General features: G+C 51.6%; 12 protein-coding genes across 12 annotated transcripts; 5 read left to right on the forward strand and 7 right to left on the reverse strand.

The window, feature by feature from the left end:
• Positions 1–1,118: 1,118 nt before the first annotated feature.
• On the reverse strand, positions 1,119–2,128 carry BDR25DRAFT_346228 (uncharacterized protein; the record flags this gene model as incomplete). Its single annotated transcript, XM_033694123.1, has 3 exons — positions 1,928–2,128; positions 1,571–1,877; positions 1,119–1,253 (listed from the first exon to the last, which is right to left on the reverse strand). Exons 1-3 carry the CDS (start codon positions 1,960–1,962, stop codon positions 1,119–1,121), a joined length of 477 nt encoding a protein of 158 aa, XP_033542199.1. The 5' UTR covers positions 1,963–2,128.
• A 509-nt stretch (positions 2,129–2,637) lies between these two features.
• On the forward strand, positions 2,638–4,923 carry BDR25DRAFT_306779 (alkaline phosphatase-like protein). Its single transcript, XM_033690704.1, has 2 exons — positions 2,638–3,942; positions 4,033–4,923. The coding sequence occupies exons 1-2, from the start codon at positions 2,763–2,765 to the stop codon at positions 4,641–4,643; spliced, it is 1,791 nt and encodes a 596-aa protein (XP_033542200.1). The 5' UTR covers positions 2,638–2,762; the 3' UTR covers positions 4,644–4,923.
• A 163-nt stretch (positions 4,924–5,086) lies between these two features.
• On the reverse strand, positions 5,087–6,077 carry BDR25DRAFT_379028 (S-adenosyl-L-methionine-dependent methyltransferase; the record flags this gene model as incomplete). The annotated part of the gene is made up of 2 exons (XM_033697589.1): positions 5,087–5,626; positions 5,712–6,077. 2 exons carry the CDS (start codon positions 6,075–6,077, stop codon positions 5,087–5,089), a joined length of 906 nt encoding a protein of 301 aa, XP_033542201.1.
• Positions 6,078–6,418: 341 nt separating this feature from the next.
• BDR25DRAFT_270558 (DNA-directed RNA polymeras-like protein III subunit Rpc34) lies at positions 6,419–7,728 on the reverse strand. The gene is made up of 2 exons (XM_033687217.1): positions 7,393–7,728; positions 6,419–7,344 (listed from the first exon to the last, which is right to left on the reverse strand). Exons 1-2 carry the CDS (start codon positions 7,668–7,670, stop codon positions 6,621–6,623), a joined length of 1,002 nt encoding a protein of 333 aa, XP_033542202.1. The 5' UTR covers positions 7,671–7,728; the 3' UTR covers positions 6,419–6,620.
• A 1,195-nt stretch (positions 7,729–8,923) lies between these two features.
• On the forward strand, positions 8,924–10,907 carry BDR25DRAFT_337087 (fungal trichothecene efflux pump; the record flags this gene model as incomplete). The annotated part of the gene is made up of 5 exons (XM_033693163.1): positions 8,924–9,094; positions 9,148–9,411; positions 9,462–9,728; positions 9,779–10,162; positions 10,215–10,907. The coding sequence occupies 5 exons, from the start codon at positions 8,924–8,926 to the stop codon at positions 10,905–10,907; spliced, it is 1,779 nt and encodes a 592-aa protein (XP_033542203.1).
• A 63-nt stretch (positions 10,908–10,970) lies between these two features.
• BDR25DRAFT_360719 (uncharacterized protein) lies at positions 10,971–11,774 on the reverse strand (the record flags this gene model as incomplete). The annotated part of the gene is made up of 5 exons (XM_033696293.1): positions 10,971–10,998; positions 11,055–11,165; positions 11,221–11,414; positions 11,450–11,633; positions 11,689–11,774. 5 exons carry the CDS (start codon positions 11,772–11,774, stop codon positions 10,971–10,973), a joined length of 603 nt encoding a protein of 200 aa, XP_033542204.1.
• A 78-nt stretch (positions 11,775–11,852) lies between these two features.
• Positions 11,853–13,589, forward strand: BDR25DRAFT_270562 (D-mandelate dehydrogenase-like protein). The gene is made up of 3 exons (XM_033687218.1): positions 11,853–12,317; positions 12,550–12,635; positions 12,804–13,589. The coding sequence occupies exons 1-3, from the start codon at positions 11,968–11,970 to the stop codon at positions 13,526–13,528; spliced, it is 1,161 nt and encodes a 386-aa protein (XP_033542205.1). The 5' UTR covers positions 11,853–11,967; the 3' UTR covers positions 13,529–13,589.
• Positions 13,559–15,469, reverse strand: BDR25DRAFT_337089 (MFS general substrate transporter; the record flags this gene model as incomplete). The annotated part of the gene is made up of 6 exons (XM_033693164.1): positions 13,559–13,575; positions 13,716–14,216; positions 14,280–14,390; positions 14,520–14,733; positions 14,779–14,976; positions 15,056–15,469. The coding sequence occupies 6 exons, from the start codon at positions 15,467–15,469 to the stop codon at positions 13,559–13,561; spliced, it is 1,455 nt and encodes a 484-aa protein (XP_033542206.1).
• Positions 15,470–16,738: 1,269 nt separating this feature from the next.
• On the forward strand, positions 16,739–17,716 carry BDR25DRAFT_328739 (S-adenosyl-L-methionine-dependent methyltransferase; the record flags this gene model as incomplete). Its single annotated transcript, XM_033692407.1, has 4 exons — positions 16,739–16,817; positions 16,932–17,348; positions 17,382–17,488; positions 17,642–17,716. 4 exons carry the CDS (start codon positions 16,739–16,741, stop codon positions 17,714–17,716), a joined length of 678 nt encoding a protein of 225 aa, XP_033542207.1.
• Positions 17,717–19,045: 1,329 nt separating this feature from the next.
• Positions 19,046–19,827, forward strand: BDR25DRAFT_86468 (uncharacterized protein). Its single transcript, XM_033699166.1, has one exon. The coding sequence runs from the start codon at positions 19,218–19,220 to the stop codon at positions 19,767–19,769; it is 552 nt and encodes a 183-aa protein (XP_033542208.1). The 5' UTR covers positions 19,046–19,217; the 3' UTR covers positions 19,770–19,827.
• BDR25DRAFT_86467 (uncharacterized protein) lies at positions 19,828–23,093 on the reverse strand. The gene is made up of 5 exons (XM_033699165.1): positions 21,868–23,093; positions 21,684–21,818; positions 20,418–21,614; positions 20,028–20,351; positions 19,828–19,960 (listed from the first exon to the last, which is right to left on the reverse strand). The coding sequence occupies exons 1-5, from the start codon at positions 22,990–22,992 to the stop codon at positions 19,886–19,888; spliced, it is 2,856 nt and encodes a 951-aa protein (XP_033542209.1). The 5' UTR covers positions 22,993–23,093; the 3' UTR covers positions 19,828–19,885.
• Positions 23,094–24,315: 1,222 nt separating this feature from the next.
• On the reverse strand, positions 24,316–25,657 carry BDR25DRAFT_318607 (uncharacterized protein; the record flags this gene model as incomplete). The annotated part of the gene is made up of 3 exons (XM_033691758.1): positions 24,316–25,248; positions 25,301–25,548; positions 25,606–25,657. The coding sequence occupies 3 exons, from the start codon at positions 25,655–25,657 to the stop codon at positions 24,316–24,318; spliced, it is 1,233 nt and encodes a 410-aa protein (XP_033542210.1).
• Between the last annotated feature and the right edge of the window lie 703 nt (positions 25,658–26,360).

The raw sequence follows: 26,360 nt of genomic DNA on the forward strand, positions 1-26,360 counted from the left end.
GACTTTTGGATATATGGTATGACGACCACTCTATAGAAATGTAGTTGTAATTTCGAAACCTGCAAATCCACCCACTTTCATCGACCACGTCCGCTCTTGCCTTTCTTTTCTTCATTTAGTCAGTGTATCTACCAATGAAAGAGCGACCTGACTCTACAACAACGTTATTCGAAGCGCCATCCAGTCTTCTCTTCCACCACGTCCCGACAGCCATTCATTTCCGATGCCGATCATTATGCTCCCCGGTCCTCAACCAGTCAAGCCAACCCCTGAATCCGCTTCCAGCTCTCAACTGCTAGAAAACCGCCATCCGATATCCACACCCACACCCTCCGCAGACCTAGAGGTTGCTTCTTCATCTCCACAACAGCAACAATACCAACAGCCGGAACTATACCAGCCTCAGCCTCAGTCCCCCTCGCCACCTAACCTTTACCCACATCCGCCCACCACCAACCGCCGCTTAGCATCCCTCATCTCAACCTCAACTTCAACCTCAACCCGACACTCATCTCTCTCTCTCTACTCATTCTCATACGCAGTGTCCGCACACCGCCACTGTCGAGCTTACATCGCGGCGTTCATTCTTTCGCTGATAATGCTAGTTATTTTGCTCTGGCATATCACGCTTTTGCATTTGAAGGATAGTCCGAGTTTTGTGGATTGGCCGGGAAAATGGGAGACCATGTGGATGAATGAGTATTTTAGGTGGTGGAGGGTTGGCATTTGGGCGGGGTTGTTTTTTGTGGTATGTGACGGAGGGAACACCTCTGCCTTCCCCGAGCCCTTTGGCTTGCCTCCCTCTCTACGGACAAGTGCAAGGAGTTAGGAGACGGTCGGTTGTGAAGCAGCTCATCTCTTCTGATGCAAAAGGTTGGTATCTTCAGATATCCCGAGCTAACAACTTTTCCACCTCCCAGATCCCCCTCAATGCTGCCCACACACTCCTAACACTAACCCACTACCACCGGCTCCTCCACCACCCCCGTCCTCCCGTCCTCCTCTACACGCCCTCCCACAAACAACCCTGCACCCACACAACCTCAACCTGCCACACAAAAACCCCGATCTACCATCCATTCTACCATCCCTCACTCACACCCACCTCCCGATTCGCCCTACAATCGGGGTACGACGTCTTCATCATCGCCCTCCTCGGCGTACACGTTGGAGTATATTTCTACGATGCGATGAGATTGCATACCAAGTGGTGTTGGTGGGGACCAGTTGAGATTCCATCGTTTCTGCCGGGGCTGGGGAAAGTGGCTGAGGAGACGGATTTCGGAAGGATGTGTGATAGATTGGTTTATGAGATTTTGGAGGTTGGGGGGATTGGGGCAGGGATGGGGTTGGGGTTGGGAGTGTTGCATGTGGGGTTGTTGGGGGTTAGGGTTTGGGGATTCGCGAGGGCGGGTGGAAGGGGTGAGATGGGTGGGATGGAGGGGCAGGGTTATGAGAGGGAAAAGGGAAGAGGTGGAGAAGCCAAGTCTAAAGTTAGTGCTGGATCTGAGGGTGAGCGGCAGCACGAGGGGTCATGGACAGAGACAGAAAACCACCGAGTCAGACATACCGACAGGACAGCTAAACCCTCCCACTCAACTTCACCATCACAACAACAACAACAACAACAGCCAACATCTCCCGCCAACTTCCCTGCGCCACCCAACCCTACCCACGTCCGCACGTTCCACTTCTCTGACCCAACATGGAATCGTCCGATACCCGCAAATACTCCCCTCAGAACATCCTCGTCCACCTCGTCCACCTCTTCCTCTTCGTCCTCTTCGTCCTCTTCGTCCTCTACGCCCTCCTCCGAGCAATCCGAATCCGGATCTGTCCTCGGTGTCTTCCATCGGGACACACATCCCAGCCGAGTGCTAAGATCGAGGTCAGAAGATGCCGGAGGGAGAAGAGAAAGGGCGTATACGTGGAGGGAGGCGTTGTTGGAGTGTTTAGTTCCATGATATGGGAGAGAGTGTTCTCCTGATTTCTTACTCTGTACTATACATACATGTGCGTCGGATTGAGAACGAGAGAGGGAGAGAGTATGGATTGGATTGGATGGGCGAGGTTTGGTTTAGTAGTTGGTTCTAGAATGAAATTCCTATTTCAAAAAGGTGGATGTTTATTGAGACAATGGGGGGGGATCAAACGGATTGAAGTGCAGCGACGAGCAAGAGAGACAGCGCAATTGTTCTGTAACCAGGCCAAGACGCTATCTACAAGTGCCTGTTCCTCTCTACATAATACGGCTGCCCTTAGAAGAGGATCCACATGAATGCGACACTCTGCAGCAGCAGAACCAGGCTTACATATTCAAATAGAGGAGCCAACCATGGGCAAGCGAAATTAATGTGGACAAGATGATTGAACTGCGGAAGTTGGTTGACACCCACAACTTATGGCATTAGCATGACAGACTTCAATGCCTCACTCTAGGTGCCTAGTTACCTACTAAAGTACGTGCGTAGACTAGCCGGAGGAAACATTTGATCACACGGATAGTCCAGGTGAGAAGCCCTGTGGCTCGGCGATCCCGTGGCAGTGAACGCTAAGCCCGCCGAGCACTATCCGTGCGAGCGATCGGCGGTCCCAAAACGTCAGCTGTGTCCTAATCTACTCGTACCCCAACCAAACCAACCCTCGTTTTTCAACACTCCACACTCCCTTTTCCCGGCTTCTGTCTCTCCTTCCTGAGTTCCTTCTGTTCCCTCTTTTCTCTTCTGAGCCGAGAGCGCGCACGCTCTCAGCAAGTTCTTGCTATGGCGGGTGATCGTCCCCTCCTCTCCAACCGCCCGTCTTCCGAAATGTCCAACGACCGCGACCTCGCCGAAGAAGACGCTCTGCTTACGGGCCAGCCTACATCCCGTAGCGACTCACGTTCGTGGAAGTTCTGGCGGGAAATCGGTTTATTTGTATGGGCTGTCATTGCTACGGCAGCCGTGGTAATCCTCGCCGTCGTGTACCAAAAGAACTCCGATCCGAAGCACAGCGACCCGACGCCGACCGGCAAGCGGAATCTGATATTTATGGTCAGCGACGGCATGGGGCCCACGAGTCTGAGTTTGACACGGAGCTTTACTCAGTTCCAGAATGGGGTGCCGTGGAGCGAGCAGCTGGTTATTGACCAGCATTTGATCGGGCAGTCGCGGACGCGGTCGACATCGAGTCTGATCACCGACTCGGCGGCGGGTGCTACGGCTTTTTCGTGCGCGCTCAAGAGCTACAATGGCGCTATTTCTGTGCTGCCGGACCATGAGCCTTGTGGGACCGTGTTGGAGGCCGCGAAGAAGGCGGGATATATGACGGGCTTGGTGGTGACAACCAGGATTACCGACGCCACCCCGGCGTGCTTTGCGGCGCATGTGAACATGCGTGGAGAGGAGGATCGCATTGCTGAGCAGATGGTGGGAGATTATCCGTTGGGTCGGGTGGTGGATTTGATGATGGGCGGTGGACGGTGCCATTTCCTGCCCAACTCGAGCGCGGATTCGTGTCGAGAAGATGATAAGGATGTTGTTGCACTGGCGAAGAAAAACGGGTACAATTACGCCTCAGGCCGCAAGGAGTTCGATGCACTGAAGGGTGGAAAGGCGATTACCCTCCCGCTACTAGGCCTCTTCGCAGACACAGATATTCCGTACGAGGTCGACCGCCGCAATGAAAACAACATCTATCCGTCGCTCGATGAGATGGCGAAGGCTGCGCTTGTCGCTCTTAGTGCCGCGACGAAGGACAGCGAGAAGGGTTTCTTCCTCATGATCGAGGGCTCCCGTATCGACCATGCAGGCCATCACAACGACCCCGTAGCTCAAGTCCATGAGGTCCTGGCCTACGACAAGGCCTTTGCCAGCGTCCTCAAGTTCCTTGATAACGATGCGACTGAAGGCGTTATGGTGAGCACATCGGATCACGAAACAGGCGGTTTGGCTACCGCTCGACGTACGTAAACCCCTTCCTCCTCCCCTTCTCCTCCCCTTTCCCCTACACTCCCATCCCCGTCAATCCGCTAACACGCACGCTGCTATCCAGAACTCCACACCAGCTATCCTGACTACGTCTGGTACCCGGGTCCTCTATCCAACGCCTCTCACTCCTCAGAACGCCTAGCCCGGAACTACCAAACCTTCCTCTCCGCCACCCCTGCCCCTTCCACCGCAGAAATCACTACTTTCGTGAAAGACTCAATATCCTCTGGCCTCGGCATCCATGACGCCTCAGATACCGAAATCTCCTCCCTTGTCTCCTCCCCCCAAACCGCACAATACCAATACGCAGACATGATATCCCGCCGCTCCCAAACCGGCTGGTCGACACACGGCCACTCCGGCGCAGATGTGAACATCTATTCGTCCGACTCCCGCGCCACCCTCGCTCTGGCCGGAAACCACGAGAACACCGAGGTCGGCGACTTCCTCCGCGAATATTTGGGTGTGGATGTCGAGGCTGTGACTAGAGAGTTAAAGGAAAAGGGCACAGGACTTATGGCGCTGGGGAAGGAGGGCAAGGAGGTTGGGTGGATGGGCCCGCTTCCCAAGGAGGGTGAGAGGTTGGATGGCCAGGATCATTTGGCAACCTATGGTGGGGATCATAGAAAGAGGGGGGTTATGCATGGGAGGGATTGTGGGTGTGGGATGGAGTGAGAGGATGAAGAGAAGCCGGGGGAGGGGAGGGAATCCGGGTGCTTATTGTGTTATAGATTTTTGCGGCTATGTTGATACTTCAGTTTCGAGGACACTTCAGTTGCGGGGACACGGCGTTTTTGGAAGTTTCCTGGCCTTCCGAGGAGCGTGCATGATACCGGGTTCTCGGTTTGGCTTGGATTTATATATACTATTCGGGTGATTATTTTGGCCAGTAATGCACATGCGAATTTTGTTCTTTCTACAATTCATGTATTTCTTTCTCCATAAATCTTCCCCGTGCGTTCGTTCGTGCGCAGAACAATCAGTCGTTGAAGAAGCTCGTTACTACGCTTCACTCCACTTCTGCTGCAGTATAATTTCGGCCTTAAATTTCCTCATCCTTAACTACCTCAAACAATCAGCGTAACGGCTCCGTTCTCCTCCCTCCCTTTGCTCTCCCTTCACTCCCTCTTCCTCCCGGTCGCAATTATCGCCTCAAACTCCATAATGATATGGCCGCCCTCCCCAACATCCTGCACAATGCAACTCTCCAACTCCTTCGTCACACTCTGCAGCATCTTCTCCCTCTCCTCTCCCTCCTGCGCCCAGAACCCACTCATTAATTTCAACGGCATAAACATAGTCTCGCAGAAATCCTGTGCTGTGCCACAATTTACCTTCCTCTTCTCCTGCACCACGTCTACGTCTACAAATCCGCTATCTGCGAGTGTGCGTTTGACGAATGAGGGGTTCTGCCACTCGCCGCTGGTGTAGACTTGTTTTTCAACCTCGGTTTCTGAGGGACAGTGGGGGGGCGACGGGAGGCTGTTGATGGCGCGCACAACGAGCGGGTACCAGGGCAGGTAGGCCCAGGTTGTTAGGCCCATGAAGCCGCCCGGGCGTAGGAAGGAATGGCATTGCGTGAGGGTGGAGAGGGGCATTATGAAGACTCCGAAGTTAATGAAGAAGTGGGTGAAGGTTGAGGGAGGAAGGGACATGTTCTATGTATTTGGTTTCAGCGTTTGGTCTCAGCTGAGCCGCATGCCCTGAGATGAAATGATGAATGGAAAACTGTGGAAGCCATACAGCACCATCAATGACCCTCCCTTCTAACCCTATCCACCCCTGCTTCTTCGCCCGATCATTCAGATACCCAACCATAAGCTCTGATTTGTCACCACCAAGCATCTTCACACTGCCCCATTTGTCTTTCGGAATCCTGTCATAGAGCGCTGCTGCTACAGCACCTGTTCCACATGCTAGATCAAAAGCATTCACCTCGCCTTCAAAACTTTCCAACCCAGCTTTTTTAATCATGACATCTGCGAATGGTTTTGAAGCTTCTTCTGCTCGTTTATATTTCTCCACAATACCAGGGTCGTTCCATCCCGTGTTCGTTAGCTTGTCGATGAACTCTGCGGAGGGTTTGTTGGATTGAGGGGAAGCTGCCATGACGCTGAATCTTCTTGCACGAGAACTGACGGACTTGGAAAGAGAAAATCGAAACTCTTGAGAGAGAAGCTGGAGGAGAAACATATAATGCCAAAACGAACATTATCCATGCCACAACGCCTTTTAAATGGCTTGCAACTTCGCACGCTCATCAACCAGCCGCCTGCTGCTGACTGTGAAGCGGGACGCCTCACGATGCGAAAGTCCCCGCATTATCTCCATTGGTCAATTCGCAGCAGCGACTTGTTACCATTTCGAGCATTCTCTAAAACAAGCAAGTAGACCTTCGGAGACTTCAAAAAGTCTCCGAGAATCATAATAAGCGTGCTTGATCTATTCGCGGGGGACAAGAATGATCGCGTGAGTGGCTGACAATGCGTTCGTGAATTCTTGACTCGGTGCTGTGCCTTCCAACTCTATTCCTAGTCTTTCAGGTAGGCATAAGCGGACGAAAAATGTCTTTCTTGTAATCGATTAGAGGCGATAAATTGGCCACGGGTGCTAATGGGTTTTCTTTGCGTATTGTAGGTAGCCTTCTGTAGGTCACCGATCTTCTGCTCTGGCATCTATCCACTCCGTAAAGTATGCACAAGTACTCGCTGTGATCTCGCCCTCGTTTCCACACAGATCGAATACCGGACACGTTCCACAGGGCGCCTCTACAAATCCATTCATGCCGAACGAAGAATCTCGTGCGGTGCGATAGGTTGTGGCGGACATCTTCTCGAGGCGGCCATCGAGCGTCATCATATCAAGGAGCTCTTCCATGTAGCCCTCGGTTATACGCTTTTCCTTAATGAACTGCCCTTCCGTGATATATCGGAGAATGGACTTGGCCGACGGGTAGAGTTGGATCGACATATTGCGGGGAACGCTATGCATTCGCGGGTTTTCTTCAATATCTTGAGGAAGCCTATTCATCCCCACAGGCACCTGCTTCCACGTCTTCTCCCTCACATACTTCTCAACCAAATTCGACACGGCATGAATAAGTGCTAGATCGTATTCGCCGTCGGTTTGCCAAGGGCCTCCGGCGATTTCTGGCGAGGGCTCCAGATCCTTCAGAAGGTACATCTTCTTGTTGGGGACTTTGACGTTGGTGATGGCCTTGACCAGTCCCTTCGATTCGAGCGCTTTGAGTACCTTGTTTGTTCGCTGTGGGGTGAGACCAGCTCTCGCGCGCAGTGCCTTTGACCACACGCCATCGTTCTGCGCATCATCAATCATCTGATATAGAAGGCGCTCATCTGCGGACATCTGGCGAAGCCTACACTATTCAGTTTCTGCTTCCCGGTAGGAGAGGGAGTTGACTAACTTTTCGGCCTCTTCTCGCGTCCTCAACACCCAGCATGGCTGGCCGTCGTGCAACTCCAACGACTTCATTAGGTGTCTGTCAGTGAGCTCCTGTAGGAGTGCGAGAAGCTGGCCGGTGGATTCGGCAATCTGCATGCTAGCGAGCTCGCGCTGTATGAAGAAAGTGCCTTGCGGGGCCTCGGCGCACTTGCTGTACAAGGCATCGACCTTGCTGGGACCGACAGATGCGAGTGCGGACTCATCATCTGGCGGCGGCTCGGTCTTCGACTCAGGAGGCATCCTGCGTGAGAGAAGACCGTTGTGCTTCTGGTGGAAATAATGATGCGAGGGGGGATTGTAATGTTGTCCGAATGGTGATCTGTATTCGGATCGAGTGAATCAGAACTGCAATTGGATCGCGGGGAAAATTTCCGTGCATGGGCCCATCATCACCAAATCACGTGAGTTCTTGGCAACCCCAGCCTTCCCCACGGGGATATTCCCAGTTCTTCCCTGCCATCATTCACCCAACGTCGTTGACTTCCGGGTCGTTGCTGGGTTGTCCTTCCCTTCGTTCTCATGCCCTTCGTCCGTTGGCCGTCTCAGTGTGCACCACAGCTATTTTCTTGACTCACAAATTCACTCTCGCGGCTGACTCCTGATTCAGTCAAGTCTTCTGGAGACCTGCTCGGATCGATGATGATGCCCTGGCCTTCTGTTTTCGGGAAACGATTGGCGGAGTTGCAGTACGTCCAAATTCCTTCTCGAAATCTTAGGATGCCTCAAGTAGCGAACCGTCACATCTATAGAGCCATCCTTTGAGTCCATTTTCTCTCCTTCATCTTCAAACGGCTTTCAAATTGATGCCTTTCTGTGCACCGTCGATCTCAAGTGCTCGCTTTCGGATTCGTGGGATTGTTGAAATGCATCGAAAGCCCCCATGCGGGGAGATTCCCACCCGGGGAGTCTCGGAAATCTTCAACCGCGTTTGGCATCTGCATCGCTAAAATCATCCCCCAGACCTCGGGACCCACTAATTGCTCCCAGCTGATGCTTTCCCCGAGCTTCCGGGACTTGGACACTTTTATGAGTCTTACCCCCTATCATATCCGCCGAGGCGGCTTCCGTGGCTACATGGGACCAACGTGTCGGCTGCCCGAAGCTGTTCCTTTCTCTGCAAAGCATGGAAGGTCACTTGAAATCTTGACCAATCCTCTGTTCTGGAAGCATGCTAGCGTACCCCATGGGGAAAAGTGATCAGCCCTTAATGAACCCGAGGCATGGTCCCTGCGTGGGACATGGCCCGGCTCTGTGGGATGAAGTTGACAGCGTTATCCTTCTTATGGCCTAACTTTACAGGATTCCCCACTGAAAGCCCCGGAAATTCTAGTGGTTTAAGGCCAGAACTCTGGAGGGCCCATTGGGAAATATTAAAGGCGCCTGATATCCCCAGTCGCTCTCACTTACTCTTTAAACCGTGACACTGTGGTACTATTCCTTCGCACTTCTCCCAAAATCTCCCCGAGTCGAGCTCCTTAGCCAAGAGTTGAAGCATGGCAGGCGAGAAGACCACACACGAAGAGATCTCGAGTGAACACCCTCAAGTTCATCACGATGACAGCGGCCTCCATCACGATCATGTAGCCGCCGAGGCTCTTGGTGGACGTACGCATGATTTGCCTAAAGGATATTACTATAGCCCTGGCTTCATCGGCACGCTTGTTGTACGTATTGCCATGGAGAAGTATCCGGCTGCCCTCTCTGACAGCTTGTATAGGCCACGTGTTTGGCCCAGATATCTGGATACCTTGGATGGGTGCTTCCATCGAACACCCTCTCCTTGATTAACGCCGCCATCGGCCCTTCTCCGGATATAATCTGGGTGTCTATATCATGGACAGCCGGCTTTGCAATCGGCTTCACACTTGTTGGTCGACTCTCTGATATATTCGGGCGACGGTGGTTCTTCATAGGATCTTCCATCCTGAGCCTGATCGGAAACATCATTGGAGCTTCCGCGCAGAGTATTAATATGCTCATTGTACGCATACACATTCCACGGAATGTCTCTATTCAACTAACCCATACTAGGCCACGAACTCAATCAATGGACTCGCAGCGGCTGGTCAGCTCTCCTTCAATGTTGTCCTTGGGGAACTCGTGCCAAACAAGCTTCGTGGCCCAATTAATGCCTTTGTACTTTCTACTTCTGTTCCTTTCGCGGTATTTGGGCCCCCTGTTGCGCGAGCCTTCTACGAGCACACCGCGCTGCAGTGGCGTTGGTCATATATTCTAGGTGTCATTGTCAATGTCATCGCTATCACCTTATACTACTTTTTCTACCACCCGCCGACCTATGTGAGTGGCTCCGCATCTAGTTTATTGGAATTGCGACTGATGTTCGGCAGGAAATGCTTCACATTGGAGGTAAATCGAAGCTTAAGCAACTCAGATCTCTTGACTGGGTCGGTATCTTTCTCTTCACTGCTGGTCTATGCGTCTTCCTAATTGGCCTGAATTGGGGTGGCTCATCTTACCCATGGAAATCTGGACACGTCCTTGGAGCTCTCTTTGCCGGATTCTTTGGACTTGTCATCTTCTGCTTCTGGGAATCGTATTCGGGGCTTGAGTACCCTCTAATTCCCATGCGGTTGTTCAAAAATATCAAATACAATGCCATTGTGGCTTGTGCGAGTATCGGAGGGATGGTGTACTACGCGAATACCGTCATTTGGCCGACGATGATCGGAGCACTCTTCACGACGGATGTGACGAAGACCGGATGGCTTTCCGTAAGTTTTGCCTTCTCAAAGAACGCATCAATCTCTTGCTGACTTCTATCAGTGCGCAGTTGGTGGAGGTCTTCTCATGGGCCAGATCCTCGGTGGAATCGGCGTCCGCATCCTCCCTCGAATGAAGATCCAAATGACGGTCGCAAGTGTCATTTGTGTCAGTTTCGTCGGTGCAATCGCGGCCTCTAACCAGCATACAGAACATCGCACTGTTGGGTTCCTCCTCATCGGTACCATGGCCGCCGGATATATTGAGAACCTTACTCTCAGTACCATGGCCTTGGTCTGGGACGCTGCTGACATCGGCCTTGTTGCTGGTGTCATGGGTGCCATTCGAACAGCTACTTCAGCAGTCGCTACCAGCATGTACTCATCTATCCTCACCACCGAGGCTGGGAAGTACATCCCAAAGTATGTCGCCCCTGCTGCTGTTGATGCTGGACTTCCCGAGTCGTCTCTGGCCGCTCTCTTTGCTGGAATTACGGCTGGTGATTTTTCTGCGGTTCCTGGAATCTCGCCACATATTATTGCAATTGTAAGCGATCAGGTCAAACATGCGTACTCGCTTGCTTTCCGGACTGTGTTTCTCTGCACGCTGCCGTTTGGAGTACTATTGCTGATTGCAGCTGTTATTTCACCGAATGTTGAGGATTATCTTACTGATGAGGTAGCGAGGAAACTGCATGGCGCTGGGATTGAGAAGAACGAGCCAGTCGTGAAGAAAGAGGTTGTTGATGAGGTGTAAATTTACAAGAAGTTTTGTACTAACATCCTTTTCTTGTTAGCTCTGTGGTATAACGTACGAGCATCATAGACTCAAGAGTTTAATTCGGAGCCTAATTGAGTGGTGTTGCGGGTTTAAAAAGGGCGAGGCGCTCGTTGGTCGTGCGACGCTGGCACCATCTGGCGTGAGGGGAACATCGCCGATGCACCGCCGATACATTGGATAGACAAACAAAAGGTACTTTTGGGGATTTCAGAGACAATGTTAGCCTTCACTTCTCTCAACTGCGGGGCATTATTCTTCCGTAGGAGTTACCTACCTGGTCATACTTCACGTCCTAAACTTCCAATATTCTTCCAGAATTTTTCCATACCAATAGCAGGCGTCACACGAACCGAGAAACAATATCTCAGACGTTTTATGCCCCACTATAGCAGGTACATTAATCCCCGAAGCCATGGCAGTGGAGAAAGGCGGCTCACGTGCGGGGCTAAATGGCGCAACGCTGATAACCTTATCGTCACCGCTCTTCCTGTCGAGGAGCAATGCCCCTCTTAGAGAACCTCCAGCTCCCATCTTTGCAGTGCATACAATTCCAGCTTTCCTCTAGACTTTTTTCCTGAAACTCTCAAGGTAGTTTTGAACCCCGTCTCCTTTATCTTTATGCACTTCATCATATCCAAGAGTTTATTAGCCCTTTCTTGAGTTGTGAACACAATTCTGACTCTGCGTTTTACGTACATAAACCTCTCATGATTTTGATTTGATTTGGTTAAGGCGTCTTATTTGCTTTTTGCAATACAGGAGTCTCCGCTTTTCATGCGGAGAGCAAGTTTTCGGAATAACAATTACCGTTAGAAGGACTATCTCGGATTTCCTTTCTTGCATAGGTGTATATGGAAATAAAGCCTGCTGGTGATTCCTTGGCTCTGTTGAGAAATCTTCTTAAAGCAACAAGCATATAGCTGTCTCTCTACCCCTCTCTCTCTCTGGACCCCTGTCTGTTCTTCTCCCTATCCTGCTGTAAAGTTTTCTGAACCCTGTCTGTGTATTTGCCTACGGAACGCCTCTACCTTCCAAAATGTCCGCCGCAACACCAACACCCCTCGACTCCGGGCTCCCACCGCCACCATCAGCCCCCCAAACATCTCCCCCTCACCCTATTCCAGAACCAACTTCAACCCCTTCGTCCGCCCCCGCCACAACAATCCCTCCAAAACCGATTATCCTACACCTAGGAGACGATATCCGATGGAACCACGAGCTCTACGCTTCCCTGCAATCGAAATTCCAAATCGAAAGAAGCTACTCCCTGGGTCGAGAAGAGTTCAAGCAGGGGTTAAGAGAGGGGAGGTGGGGTGATTTTGTGGGCATGTATAGGCCGTTTTGGAACACGGGTGGGGAGATGGGGAATTGGGATGAGGAATTGATGTGAGTTGAATAATTTTTTTCTGCGGTTATTATTGTTTTGGGGGGTGGAGGGTTTGGAGGGGTGGTTGAGAGTGTAGGATGTGCGATTTTTAATTCTAGGATGGGAGGCAAGGGTACTGTCACGTGGGATTGACTAGACTTGAAAAAAATCTTGGAGCATGCGGGAATGGAGGCCTATAGTCTTTTCAGATAAGTACTTTTCAAAAACCCATTGGGGCTGATTTGGGACTAGATCGCTATTACCAAAGAGCTGTAAGATATACGCTAGTGCCGGCGCTGGTTTCGATTGGGTTGATACAAAGACTATGGCGGAGCATGGTAGGTCTCATATTCCCCTCCAGGTTCATTAGTACTATCAAATCCCAATTTTTGCTGCCTATTTGGGCCTCGGTCTTGATTTCCTTTACAAGTCCTCCGACATACGACTTCAATACCTTTTTACAATTCTGAACTCAGGTGCTGAATCCCCTGACTAACACTACCTAGGCGTCATATACTGCAACTCCGCCCCCTCCTGCACCGAATCTGTCGCCGATGCCGCCATCTTCCTCATCATATCTACCTTCCGCGCCATGGCATGGTCCTTCCTCGCCGCCCGCAGCTGCTCTCAATCTCAATTCGAAAACGCAAACCAGAACATCGCAGCCCAAACCCACAACCCCAACAACCACATCCTAGGCATCGTCGGACTCGGCAAAATCGGCTACCGCATCGCACAAAAAGCGAGCACAGCATTCGAAATGAAAATCTGGTATCATGATATCTTCAGGTTTGAGGAGAGGGAGAAGGATGTTGGTGCGAAGTGGTGTCCGACGCTGGAGGAATTGTTAGAAGGGAGTGATTGCGTGATTCTTGCTACCCCATTCTCTGGCGCTGTGCTGTTGTCTACCAAGCAGTTTGGGCTGTTCAAGCGGGGCTCAAGGCTTGTTAACATCGCGCGTGGGAAACTAATTGATGAGGATGCGCTCAATGTTGCATTAGACGAGGGGATTATCTCTGCCGCAGGGCTCGACGTTCATGCAAATGAGCCGCTTGTTAATGAGAAGCTGGCAAAGAGGGAGAATGTGATGGTGTTGAGTCATACGGCGGGGGCGAGCGTGGAAAGTCATATTGGGTTTGAGAGATTGGGGATGGAGAACCTGATTGAGTTTTTTGACGGAAGGGGCGCGATTACACCAGTGAATATGCAGTGGTTGAAAAAGGAGGAATGATATATTCTTGTAGACTCGGGCTTAGTTTCTTCAGAGGATATTCCACTCTATAGAAATCCAGCAGAGAGGTGGATTGGTGGAAAAAAGTATATCCATGCGATTTTCATTCATATTTCACCGCTTGCTATACAATACTCATTTTGTAACCCTTTTGTTCTTGCATCTTTCTCTCCCAGCGCTTCTACACTCTCATCCTTCTTCTCCCCAAGACTCAAATTCCTCTGCGCCAAACTCACAAAAGATCTCACCGCACTCAGCACCGCAAACGTAATCCAAAGTGTCCTCAAACTCCCTGCCATAACCTCCCTATAAACCTCCTGCACCTCGCTCGGCAACCCCTTTATTCTCTCCACTGGACCCTCCGCCGCCCGACTCCCAATCACAAACTCGCTCTTCAGGGCCTCAGTCCTTACATACCTCTGCACTAGTCTCTCCCACCTATTCTGAAAAATACTGCCGCCGATACCTACCCCAAAAGCCTCCCCAAGCGAGGTAAAAAAACTCACCATAGTCGTCGCAATCGCCTCATCCTCATCCCTCCAGCACACCTGTACCGCTAATATCTGTCCCGGAAACACAATCCCACCGCCTATTGCTAGGACAATCCGATACCCATAGGTTTCCCCCAGCGACGTGTCCGGAGTAAGTAAAGCCAGAAGTCCAATGCCAACACTCAAGCTCACCCAAGCTCAAACGTTGAGGTATTTGTAGTGTTTTGTTACAGCCATAAGGACGCCAAACATGGCCGCACAAAACGGAATCGTAGCGATGCCGGGGAGAATTTCAACCGCGGAGTGGAGAAGCGAGTGACCCCGTGCGATTAGGAAATACAGGATGAGGTAATATGCTAAGCCCCAGAGTACTACGCCATGTGCCCATGCGGAAAAATACCCAGATGCGGTGGTTCAAAAGCGGAATATGCCTGGCGGGATCATAGGCGCTGTTGCGAACTTGTACTCGTAGATGGAGGTTAGGATTAGACCGAGGATACCTATGATGAGGGCTGAGATGATGCGGGAGTGCGACCAGGCGTAGAGAGCGCTGCCGTTGGTGACGCCGTAGAGAAGGGAGATGAGGGTGGAAGTTAGGAATATGGCGCCGAGGTAGTCGATTTTGAGGAGGGAGAGGCGGAGACGGGGATGTGGAGGCAGAGGATGAGGCCGAGGCCAGTGAGGAAGCAGATGAGGAGGTTTATATAGAAGATTCTGGTAGCAAGGATTAATTTATTGCTGGAGTGGGGGAATTGGGACCGTGGCGAAGGAAGATACGCACAGTCTCCATGTCGACTTCTCTGCAAACGCAGCACCTAGGACCACTCCCGATACTAATCCAACAGCGCCAGCCAGATTGACAGGGGCAGCGTACGTCCCTCGTTCATGAAGCGGTACCATATCCAAAACCAGAGCGTTGACCATCGCATTGATTCCTCCACCTCCAAGACCTTGAGCCTAACACCACGCATCAGCAAACCCCCCCCCCCCTCAGCCCCATCCTCCTAGGTACGCACCACCACTCTACACCCCAAACCAACCACCCCACATCCCTCGCCGTAGCACACAACACACTCATCCCCCAAAACACTCCCAGAGCTCCCAGCATAGTCCTCTTATGACCCACCACCTCCTGCACCGCGCCATACAGTGGCTGACTCACCGTTTGCGCAAACAAAAACCCAGTCCCGCACCAGTATGCCTCATGGGAGATTGCGTGGAGAGATGTGGTGATGGCTGGTAAAGCTGTGGCGACGATCACCGTATCGATCGTAGCCACGAAAGTGCAAGTACATATAGAAGGAAATGCGATGTGAAAACTATGATTGCGAGGAGGATAATCGTGGGGAGAGCCATGGTCTGGGGGTTCTTCTGGAGCGGAACGTGGATTAGAAGTGGATGGAGATGAGAATGCAAGTCTTGATGCAGATGCAGATACTGGTAGTCTCATCGTCTCGTCCCCAAGCTCAGCAGAAGTTGCAGTGGAGGTCGAAACCACTCCGTTCGTAGAAGAACCCCCGCGTCATCGCTAATTAGCCTTTTCTCGTCTGTCATCGTGTTGGTTTGCGGCTCTGCTGCAGAAACCCGAATGCAAAGTCGCCAGTCCGTCGGCGACCAGACACCGGCAGGAACACCTCTCTCTTTCAGTAACTCTACCCTCACCTAAACGCCCCACTACTTTCCATTGCATGCTTATTAACCACATCAAAACACCCTCCCTGTCGTATGTTCATCAGCCCCGTCCGTATGCTGATGCTCTTTGATCACTCTGGTGCACTGTTCGTCAGCGCTAGTGAAGATCATATCGACAGATTTGTATGCTTGTCCGGCTGCGACTCCACTCTCCAGCTTACACACCACCTCCTACCTTCTATTAGGGATAGTGGTTGCGAAATCTGGTAATTTTAGGGTAGGACTGGGGATTTGGGGCGCTTTGGGGGTTAAGAAAAGGTGGAGAGTCGGTCGGGATTCCAAGCCTGCATGCCCCGGTGAGTTGGTAACGTTAAAGGCTACCGCATTGGGGTGTAAACTGCGATGGTGGGATAAGGTAAATTGCCGTGTGGTCCTCGAAATATTATGGCTGTAAGTTTCTCTTTTAAAGCAGTTGTTTGTCTCTGCTTGGCTATTAGTCAAATACCCCTTAACTTCACCGCCCCGCGGCTTTTGTCATTAACTGGAAGTGTATAATGGGCCTTTTGAATCTCCTCGAACCCCAAATCACAGAATTCGCACGAACGTCTAAACTCTTATATTTGCAAAGCTTGAATATGGAAAATTAACACTAATAATAAAGGATGGGATCAAATACAAAACACTTACATTCGGCTCCAACACCAAAGACTCCGGCAGACTCTGACTCACATAAACACAGCAGCGAAGATTCCACGCCAGAACTCACAAGATTCCACCTCATCCTCTACCCAATCTCCCCTCACCAAAGCTTCCCCCTACACCACAATAACCACCCTCAACCCTTCCGTCCGGACTAGACTCTGCACAAACCTCGACGCTGGTTTCGCCGAATCATATATGCTCCAATAAACATCTGCTTCCGACCCAGATCTCCTCAACCTCTTCCAAATCTACATCGCCAACTTCCAAATCCTAGGTTCCGGAAACCTGCTATTCACGCTCGCTCCCAAAATCTTCCGCTTGCTCCGCCCGTCAAAAGACCCTGTTCATGCGTTAAGAAATGCGAGTTCCCACTACGATACTAGCAATGACTTGTCAGGGGTTTTTGTCGCCGGAAATGAACTACAGCTGTGCCGACTGGAGTAAAGGCACAGGGGAGAGCGAGAGTTTAGAGATAGCGTAGATGCGGAAAATACGGAATATAATCGCCCTCGCGGATATCTAAACCTCGCACCACATCCTGGACATCGGCGGCGGCTGGGGCTCTTTCTCCATCACAGCCGCAAAAGTCACCGGGTGTCGGGTTACCGCGACTACGCTGTCTACCGAACAAAAAGTCTTGTTTGAAGAGCGGGTTAAAGCAGAAGGCCTAGAGGATAGGATCGAAGTCAAGTTATGTGATTACCGCAGCACGCCTCGACCCGCGGGCGGATACGATCGAATCATCAGCATTGAGATGTTAGACGTAGGCCGAAAACATCTCCGCCATTCACCATCTTTTGAGGTCGGGGGCGGAAGGGCAGTGGTGCAGGGGATTACGATGGTGAATAAGTTCCACACTTTCCGCAACAAATCCGACAACTTCATCGACCGGTATATCTTCCCAGGGGGCTACCTCCCCTCTATCCCGTATCTCCTCTCCTGCATTGACGTCGGGTCTTCCAGTCATCTGGAAGTCGAATCCGTGAGTTCCATTGGTCCCCACTACATCAAGATCTTGCGGCTCTGAGGCGAGAAGTTTGATCAGAATTGGGAGAGGATAAAAGAGGCGATGGTGAGGGGGAAGGGGGGCAGGTGGGGTGAGTGGGAACTGGAGGATTTTAGGCGGCGGTGGAAGGTATGTTGCAAAAATCAAATCCAGTCTCTCTAATGTCTCCTAACATACCTGTAAGGTGTCCTGGAACGGAGTGAGGAGACAGCCCGAATTTTTGATACGAAAATCTGTTGCATGAGCGTAATTGACCAGAGCTGACATATTCCTCTATGTTAGTACTACTTCCTCTACTGTGAAGCCGGATTCCGAGCTGGAGTTCTAGGTGGCCATGTTTATCTCTGCTGTGCGTAGGTCGATGCCGGAGCTACTACCTAAGGTTCCCTTATAGCGTGTTGGAGGGAGAGGGAGGTGGATTCAGCGTGGCCAACAGTACGTAGTACGTTACGTTTGAGCTTTTTTCTGCCAGTAACTTCTCAATTTAGTAGTACTTTTGTACGTAAGCAGTGAATTAATTAGCAAGTACGTAATGTAACAGTAACTTCTTAAAATCCTTATACTTTTGTACTTTTTATAAGAAGTTTTGTTAGTCTAGGTTAAAATTATTCTAGGAGAAGCTTTTTAGCCTAGATAAAGTCCTCTAGAGTAGTTAATTTACTCTCTACAGCCTTGTAACGTAACTAGTTCTTTTAGAGCTGCTGTAGAGCCTTAATTATATAACCTGCTAAGCAGTTTTTATTAATTATAACTGTCCTTCTGCTTTTAGAGAAGGCTCTCTTATAGTTGCAGCTTGTTAAGAGTATATAGGGGAAATTAAGAGTAATTTTAAAAAGTGTAGGGTAGAAGTAACAACTAACTTTAAGCTACTAAGTAAGAGGTAATTAGAATAGCAAGAATTCCTTCTTAGCTATAAAAAGGTCTTTAATGTAGCTGTTATAGTATTATAAAAGCTCTATTATTTTCTGCTGTTTTTTATATAACCTTAAGCTTGTAAGAAGGCTTATGTTAATAGAATACTTGCTACTAGAAAGCTTGCGCTAGTAAGGTTGTAGATCCTCCTTTTTATTGCCCTTTATTTCTAGCTTGTTAGGACAACTCTGATAAGCAGCTACTGTGCTACAAAACGCAGTCTAATTATTACTCTAAAACGCGACTTTAAACAAAGCTCCTAACGTGATAGCTAATAGGGTCTAAAAACAGGAGGGAAATCTCCTAAAATATAACCTCTCTGACCTGTACTACAGGACGTACTTGGCAATTCAGTGTACAAAAGTTACGTCTCACATTTTGACTACGTTTGTACGCCTCACGTGATTACTACGTTCACGTAGTTACGTTACGTACTACGGACTGTTGGCCACGCTGGGTGGATTATGGATGATGGATTGTCCTGGGCCGAAGGATAAGCGGGAAGCTGTATGTTAAGAGCGTGACAACGCGATCAATATGAAAAAGGTATCAATTGACATGACAGATGTAATATCGCGCTCTTATAGAGAGAGAGAGAGAGAGAGTGTGTGTGTGTGTGTGTGTGTGTGTGTGTGTGTGTGTGTGTGTGTGGAGAAGCGTTGGTGTTGCCCAGAGAACGATGGATGAACAATTCCCAATCTCGACCACAAGATGTTAGTCAGGGATGGCGGAAATATCTCACTGTACGTCAGCAGCTCTGCAGATATAACCACGGGCATTTCGTCGCATTTTGAGTCTGTCGTACATCCGTCGTATATACCATCGTGGCAAAACCTCTTCCCTAAGCCCTGGGTAGCTCTAAACCCTCGGAAACTAAGGTCGCATTCGCATATTATCCGGACTCATTGAATCTGCGATTGGAAATCTGAACACTGATAAATTTCTCATGCCCTGCTCTACGGCTCTTGTCATACACTCACTCACCAACTCTAAACAACAAGTAGTATCCCCAATCCTCATCTCATCTCATCGCAAAAGAATTACTCTACACCCGCAGCCCCCCCCCCCCCCCCCCTTCATTTCAACCTTGTTCCTCAATCCAAACCCTCATCTCTTCTCATCTTTTCCTCATCTAGTCCAATCCCCTGATCCTAACACGATGATATATAACCAAGAAATGAATACTAGCTATTCCCAAACAAGGGAAAAGAAGAAGAAAACTCTCTCACCGTCTCCATCCCCTCCTCCCTCGCTCAGACAAACAATCAAACATACAGACACTAATAATAATTCAGCGGTACATAGAGTACATGAATGGTATGGTTTGGTATCGTTCGTTCATTCCGGCGTCAAGTTAAAACACAGGTGTTCAATAAGAAGTGGCGAATCGAAACGAAGGAAAATGTATCCAAGTATCCAAGTAATGATTGGAATGGATGGAAACCCCAACACCTTGTCAGATCCAGGACAGCTGGTGGGGACAAAAGTAAAAGGTTAATGCGCTGTGTGACAATAAGTCCGAAAGTTGCGCTGCGTTATGTTGCGAATCGAAAATGGACGTGTTTCCAAAGGGGGTCCCTCCGCCACCAGCTGAGGCGTAATGATCCGTGAAGCTTAAAAATCATTCTTAACCGTTTGGTCGACAGTCAATTCGCCAGTTTCAATACGTTCGACCCTCAAGACGAGTTCCTATCGCTTGTTAGTTTACCGATCTTTTCTCATAATCTCTTTGATATCTAGCTAGGGAGAACCATACCTTCATAGCCCTCGCGGTCTTAAACGCAAGCGGAGGAATCCTCTCCCTCCCACCCCCTCTAACGTCCACCTCCAACAAACTCTGACGACAATCGTCAAGCACTTCAACAACAGGCACAGCGTGTTTCTTCAGCGCAGGGTTCGAGAGATCCTTAACAGCATCATAAGTTCTCGTCGCCGTATCCTGAACTGCGCGCGAGATATCCTGGATATAATCCGAGACTTGCTGTTCATCTGATGGCGACGAGACAGGAGACGATCGAATCATGTGAACTAATGGCTGGATGCTCTGGACGAGGAGCGCGGTCTGGTCATCGAGGTAGTTCTACGGATCGGTTTGTTAGCAATTACTCTAACTTGATAGGTGTAATAGAGTTAAAGGAAATTGTACCTTAAACTCGGTCATCCCGGTGTCCTTCTCAAACCCCATACCGTTTACTCCAGCGCTTTGTCGACTGTATCCGCCGTATGGTGAGCCGATGCTGCTGTATCCGGCCGAGTCACTGCTACCTCCTCGGCTGCGATGGCGCATGTGGCCGAGTCCAAGACCAACGCCGTTTCCGTTCACGCTGTTTGGTGTATATGGACTATAGGCTGTGTAAGGATTCGGCTTCAGGGGCATCGGCCTATCATCCTCCTCGTCACGCTCGAGCTCATCTTCGGGCGTGGGCCGGACCTTGACATATTTAACCAATTCAACAACTGCAGTGGAGAGGTGACTAGCAGCTGCATCGAGAAGGCTCACAGGGCTGAGACCAGCAGAGGACGCATGGTTCTTGCTCGCGGTGATGAGATTGTTCGCGGTAGCGCTGACACGGGACTTGAGCTTGGCTTGCTGTTTGTCTGGGCTCACGGAGCCTTCACCGTTGACGCTGCTGCTCGGCGACTGCAATTGCGAAAGTGGTGTGTGGTCAATGTCACCAGTAATTGCCCGTACACATTTCACGACATGCTTCATGCTCTCCAGGACTTGTTCTGGATCCGACCTCCGCGCCACCTGGAGCAGTTCGTCGATGCTTAGCTGGAATTTCGTGACATGCACATCCTTTACTAATCCGTCTGGCATGGTGAAGCTCGCGTCTCGGGTATAGTTGGTGATGTCTGGGGAAGCTAGCGAAGCGAGTCCGATGGAGGATGCCTTCAGATTCCGAAGCTGAGTCTTGGTGCGGGCATAGCGGGATTTCCAGTCTTTGAGCTCTGCTTCGAGGGTTGACACTTGATTTGCAAGTCGTTCTTCCTTTTCCATCGCAGCATCGCTACGAGAGGAGAGTGACCTCATCTCCTGTAGAAACAAGGAGGCATCTCTCCGGACCTCTTCGGTTATTTGTTGCTGCCCAATCAACTCCTTCTCTAACTCTTCGCACCGCTCTTTCCACGCGCCTCCATCACTAGCGTTGTTCTGCACCTGGCGAGGTTTTGATTCAAGGTCCGCTAACCGAAACCGGAGGTCTCGTTCGGTGTCTGAATTTTCCACTCGCATCTTCTCGATTTCAGAGCGAAGCGAGGAGTTGAGGTTCTCGGCCTTTTCGACTTTTTGCTCGAGGGAGTAGCGAAGGTCATCCCACTCAGCGCGCTCAGATGCAGTGTTCTACAGGTTGTGAGCACGACAACTTAATGCATGTCGGGGGCCGCAGAAAAAAAGAAAAAAAAAACCTACATTGTCTCTGTTCTTGTCCGCGTCCTTTAATCTCAAGATTTCTCCGTCTCTAGCTTGTAGCGTCCCCTCGAGCAGGCTTATTTTGTCTTGCAATTGTGATACCTGGTTCTCAAGGTCGCTCACAAGTTTCCCTTGCTGCCAACTGGTTAGTAGAGCTTCAGATGTGGCATTTTGGGAGTCTCACAGCTTCGCTCATGCTCTTCAAACTTTTACTCGTCTGTCGCCGGCTCTGCCTTGGCGCAGCACCCTCCAAATTAAAGGCGTCCTGATCGTCATCGTCGTCGTTCCCGCTGTCATCATCTTCCACCATTGTTCCCTTGTTCGGCACGATGGTGTTTTGCTGGAAAGTCTTTGGAAGCGGTCTCCCAAATTCATTGCTGTTCTGCGGGCCAGGTCCAGGCGCAAATCCGGGGCCCGGGAGTCCTGGGGGTCCTGGGGGTCCAGGCGGGGCATTGCGGAATCCTGGTGGTCCTGGCGGTGGACGACCTCGCATGCCTCCGCTCATGCTGTTCGGGGTGCCCACTCGACTTGGCGGTCCTCTGCTTGTGCTTGTCCGGCTCGCAATACTCGCAGCAGGACTTCCTATTCGCTCAATATCACCGCCGGTGAATCGTGGAAACCGCCTTTCCAGTTCGTAGTAGACGTCTGTAGCGAGTTGGCGGAACCTTTCGAGGGGCAGTGTGGACAGCTTTTGTCTGGCCTGATTTCGTTTTGGGTGGAAATTCGGTTTTGGGAGCAAGAATTTGGGCGTGTCGTTTCCCGGAGCGCCGGGCCCTCCCCGCTTGCGGTCCTGCTCCCGCCGCAGTGACTCGTCGTACACATCGGTGCTGAGTTCCTGGAATTGCACAGCGGATAGCCGCGTGAGTTTGTCCTTGGCCCTGCTTGGTCTTGGATTTCCTTTTTCGTCGTTGAGATAGGGACCCAGATAGGCCTTCAGGACGCGGTAGTGTTCTCCCAGCGTCTCTTCCAACATCAACATCTTCCGGTTGTTGAAGCCGACATCTGTCACGCTCGAGGCGTAGAGGCCGGTACCGTCGCTGGAGCGGCCGACGGAGCTGGGCGGTGAGGGGTTGCCATTGCTTGCTGCAGACCGGCCCATTCCATTGGGCATCCCCCCATCGGTGGTGCTGGTGCTGGTGTGAACAGAGGTGGGGGGCGTGATGCCGCGATTGTTGGGCGGGACGGTCGGGGAGTAGGGGCTGTCGTTGCCGTTGATGTTCTGGTAGCGGGTGATGGGTGACCAGTCGTTGCTGTCAGTCGAGACGGGCGAGAGGGTCCCATTCCTTGTATTCAAGCCGCCATTCATCATCCTGTTTCACGGCGTCGGGGGGCAGTCAAGGTGGGAGCTAGTAGCGAAGGTGTGTCGGGCGGGCGCTGAAGGGGGCTCTGAGAGGCGGACCATGCGAGTGTCGCGGCTTAGTGTAGGCAGTTGCAAACGTGAAACGGGGCGTGTTCGTGGAGACGGTGAGCAGCCCTCGGCTCTAAGCCGAAACGCAGACAAAGGACGGGACGATGCAACAAAGATGCGGATTAGGGAGCGTGGGCCAGGCACAGCAGCGGCGGCGTCTAGTGAAAGCGCCGGCGGAGCAGCAGCAGCAGCAGCAGCAGCAGCAGCAGCAGCAGCAGCAGGAGCAACAGCAGGAGCAGAGGAGGAGCAGGAGCAGCAGAGACAGCGACAGGGGCAGAAAGGAGCGGTAGAGGCGAAGGGCGAGGCAGCGCAGCTTGCAAGGCTCAAAGGAAGGTCGTTGGAGTTGGCCTGGGGCCTTGAGATTGAAAAAAAGGTCGGTGATGGGGCCCCTTTCGACCAGCCTTGGCCGACAGAGCGCTGGGCTGCTGGTTGGAGTCGGGAGCGCTAGGGCCAGGCTCAACGAATGGCAGTGCTCGAGAGACGGCGCAACCCTGGGCCTGCTCGCCGACGATGTACCCACGCACACGGCCTAGAGCTGCGTGATCCCTCCAGGAGCAACGGAAAACAAAAGTGTTGCAAAATGAGTCGGTCTGACGTTGTCTTGGAGTGACCGCAGAGCAAGACAACTTGCCGACACTCTCGACCATGGTGCGCCGGCAGTGGGCGGCACTGTTGGAAATTGCAAGCAACCCGTTCCGCCATCCCCCTGTCCTCGCAACATTATTTCACGGTCCATCGCGATTCGCACTACGGCTGCACACGCGATCAGCCCGCGCCCCTCGCTGCTCGTGGAAATTCTCATTCATGCCTTAAGGCTGCAATCTCGTGACGCTATCATACACTCTACTGTCCATGGTCCCCAAGTTCACACCGCAATATTGCTTCTCAGCTCTCTACCACAGTGGCCTATCCTTCGTGCGCCCCTTCCGCCCCCAGCCCAAAACCCAACCCACAAGGCTAAACCACCCTCCTCCCGGCGCTAAGCAGCATCTCAACCTCCGATAGCTCCTGTATGCAAGATCCAATGCCCAAATTCTCCGCAAAACCAAAGTGAAGGCGCAAGACGCACGCATCCTTCAGCGTATCTGCGCGTCGGAGAAGCACGTCGTAAGACGCCAATATCTCTCCGCCCCCCCCTCAATCATCAATCCCCCCTCCATCCCCCTCCATTCCCCCCTCCCCCTCCCCCCACCCCCACCCCAAACCCCAACCCCAACCCCTCCCTCACCGCGCCCTCTTGATCTTGTTTGCAGGCTGCTTCCTGCATTCTGGACACAGCCAGTCGCCCACCGGTTCCTCCTTGATACCCACGCATTCCCAATGGAACCACTGGAACTGGCAGTTGTCGTTGTCGCAGGCCACCATGTCGCCGAAGCTGACGCGCTGGCAGAAGCAGTATTTGGTGTCGTCGGACTCGTCTTCCTCTTGGTCTCCGCCGCCGGCGCCCGACATCTCCTCGTCCTCTGTCCCTGCTTCGCTCTGTAAACTCTCGTCGTCTGCCGTCGTGGAAGGGGAGGCCCTAGAGCCACCCTTCCTATGGCGTTTGGGGTTCTTCATACCAGACTTGGCAGCTATCGCCTGCTTCCGGAGCGGCTGCTGCGGCTTGGCCTTCTTCACCGTCAGAGCATTTTTCTGCGGCTTCGGCCCAACACTCCCCGCACGTGATCCTGGCGTCGAGGGCTTCGGCGTCCCGGGCCCCATTGATGAGGACCGGGCAAGCTGTGAGGAAGGCTGTGGAAGTGAGCCCAAACTAGCATTGAGGCGGCGCCGTTTGCTGTCGCTGCCCGCTGACATCTCGCGCTCTTGTCGCGCTGTGGCCTGTATTGCGCTCTGCGCGTTAGTGAGTCTCTGCTGGTTGAGGAGGGCTTGAGTCTGCATCGTCTGTAATGACGAAGGGTTCATCCTAGCACTTGCATTGATCGCACTGTTAAGTCTGGCAACAACCGTAGCTTGATGGAGGTTGGCAGAACCGCCACTAGTGTTTCCAGATAGTGGATGAAGTGGCGTATTAGCGCCTGTGTTGGTGACCGACGCTGGTGCCACCAGGTTGCCCTCGGACTCACGAAGCAATGATGGCATGCGGGGGTCTGTTGGGATGGACCCATCATTTTGCAGGTCGCGCAGTTTTATATCTAGTCGTTTAACGTGCCTGTCCATCTTTGACGCATGTCAGCCAAGATGTCAATACTGGCCATGAAGTAGACGGTACCAATGAGCAGGCCTTTTCCACTAGCGCGATTTTCTCTTCCTGTAAAACCTGGGCTTTGTCGAAGTTTTGCTGAATGATCTTTGCATACGGCTCTTCTTTTGGATTCTGAACGAGACTACCGTTAAGCTTGATGAACTTCTGAAGACTGCTATCACGCGCGTTGATGATGCTGCGACACTCGTTGATCTGCTGGTCTTTGGCCTGCACCTCTTCGTAGAGATGTGTTATCTCTGCCGGTAGATTTGCGACTATCAAAATTAGTACCGCTTTTTGCGAGGGCCAGATTAGAAGAGATCTCATCTAACCATCATGAATGAACTGTTCGAGAATGGTGGCGGGATCCTCTGCGATGGCCATAGTGATCTCTGACTTTGACACGGTCTGTTGCACCTAGTGGAGTAGCGTGCGGGGGAGGGGGGAAGGGGGGGGGGGGGGGGGGGGGGGGGGGGGGGGGGGGGGGGGGGGGGGGGGGGGAAAGGGCGTCAAATATATCTGCTTGCTCGAAAATGCTCGAAGATGATGACTTTTCGATGGAATATGATGGTGTTGTGATGAAAGTCGGCCTGGGAAGTGAGATTTCGGCGGCCGCAGTGAAAGACTGGAGCACACCGCAAAACCAAGTCCAGTGACGACACAACAAACCGTGGATTCTCTTTTCAATCGTTCCACTCTTATCCTTTAACTTCCTTACTTTGATCCCACTTTGGTCCAATATTCTCGATTTTGTTCACGCGGTGGTAGTTTGATGTTCAAGTTGAGGAGAAAGCCAAGACTAACAAAGACAGAACCGATCGCCGCCGCCAACGCCACCTTCCAAAAGAGCCGCCTCACGTGCAGAATTCGGTAACATGGCCAATTACAACACCAACGACGACCGGGATGATTCCTCCACCAGCGTCAGCGAACCACCTAAGAACGACAGTGGTAGCGACTTCGAGGACGAAACCACGCTCAAGCAGTTCAAAAAGGAATACCAAAAGGTGCAGGAGGAGGCGGCGAGAACTCCACCAAGCAAAACCAAGCCAGCAGCCAAACGCGCCCAACAGAACCAGGATCTTGG

Source organism: Lindgomyces ingoldianus (assembly GCF_010093535.1).
Source record: "Lindgomyces ingoldianus strain ATCC 200398 unplaced genomic scaffold BDR25scaffold_39, whole genome shotgun sequence".
In the NCBI taxonomy this organism is placed as follows: Eukaryota; Fungi; Ascomycota; class Dothideomycetes; order Pleosporales; family Lindgomycetaceae; genus Lindgomyces; species Lindgomyces ingoldianus.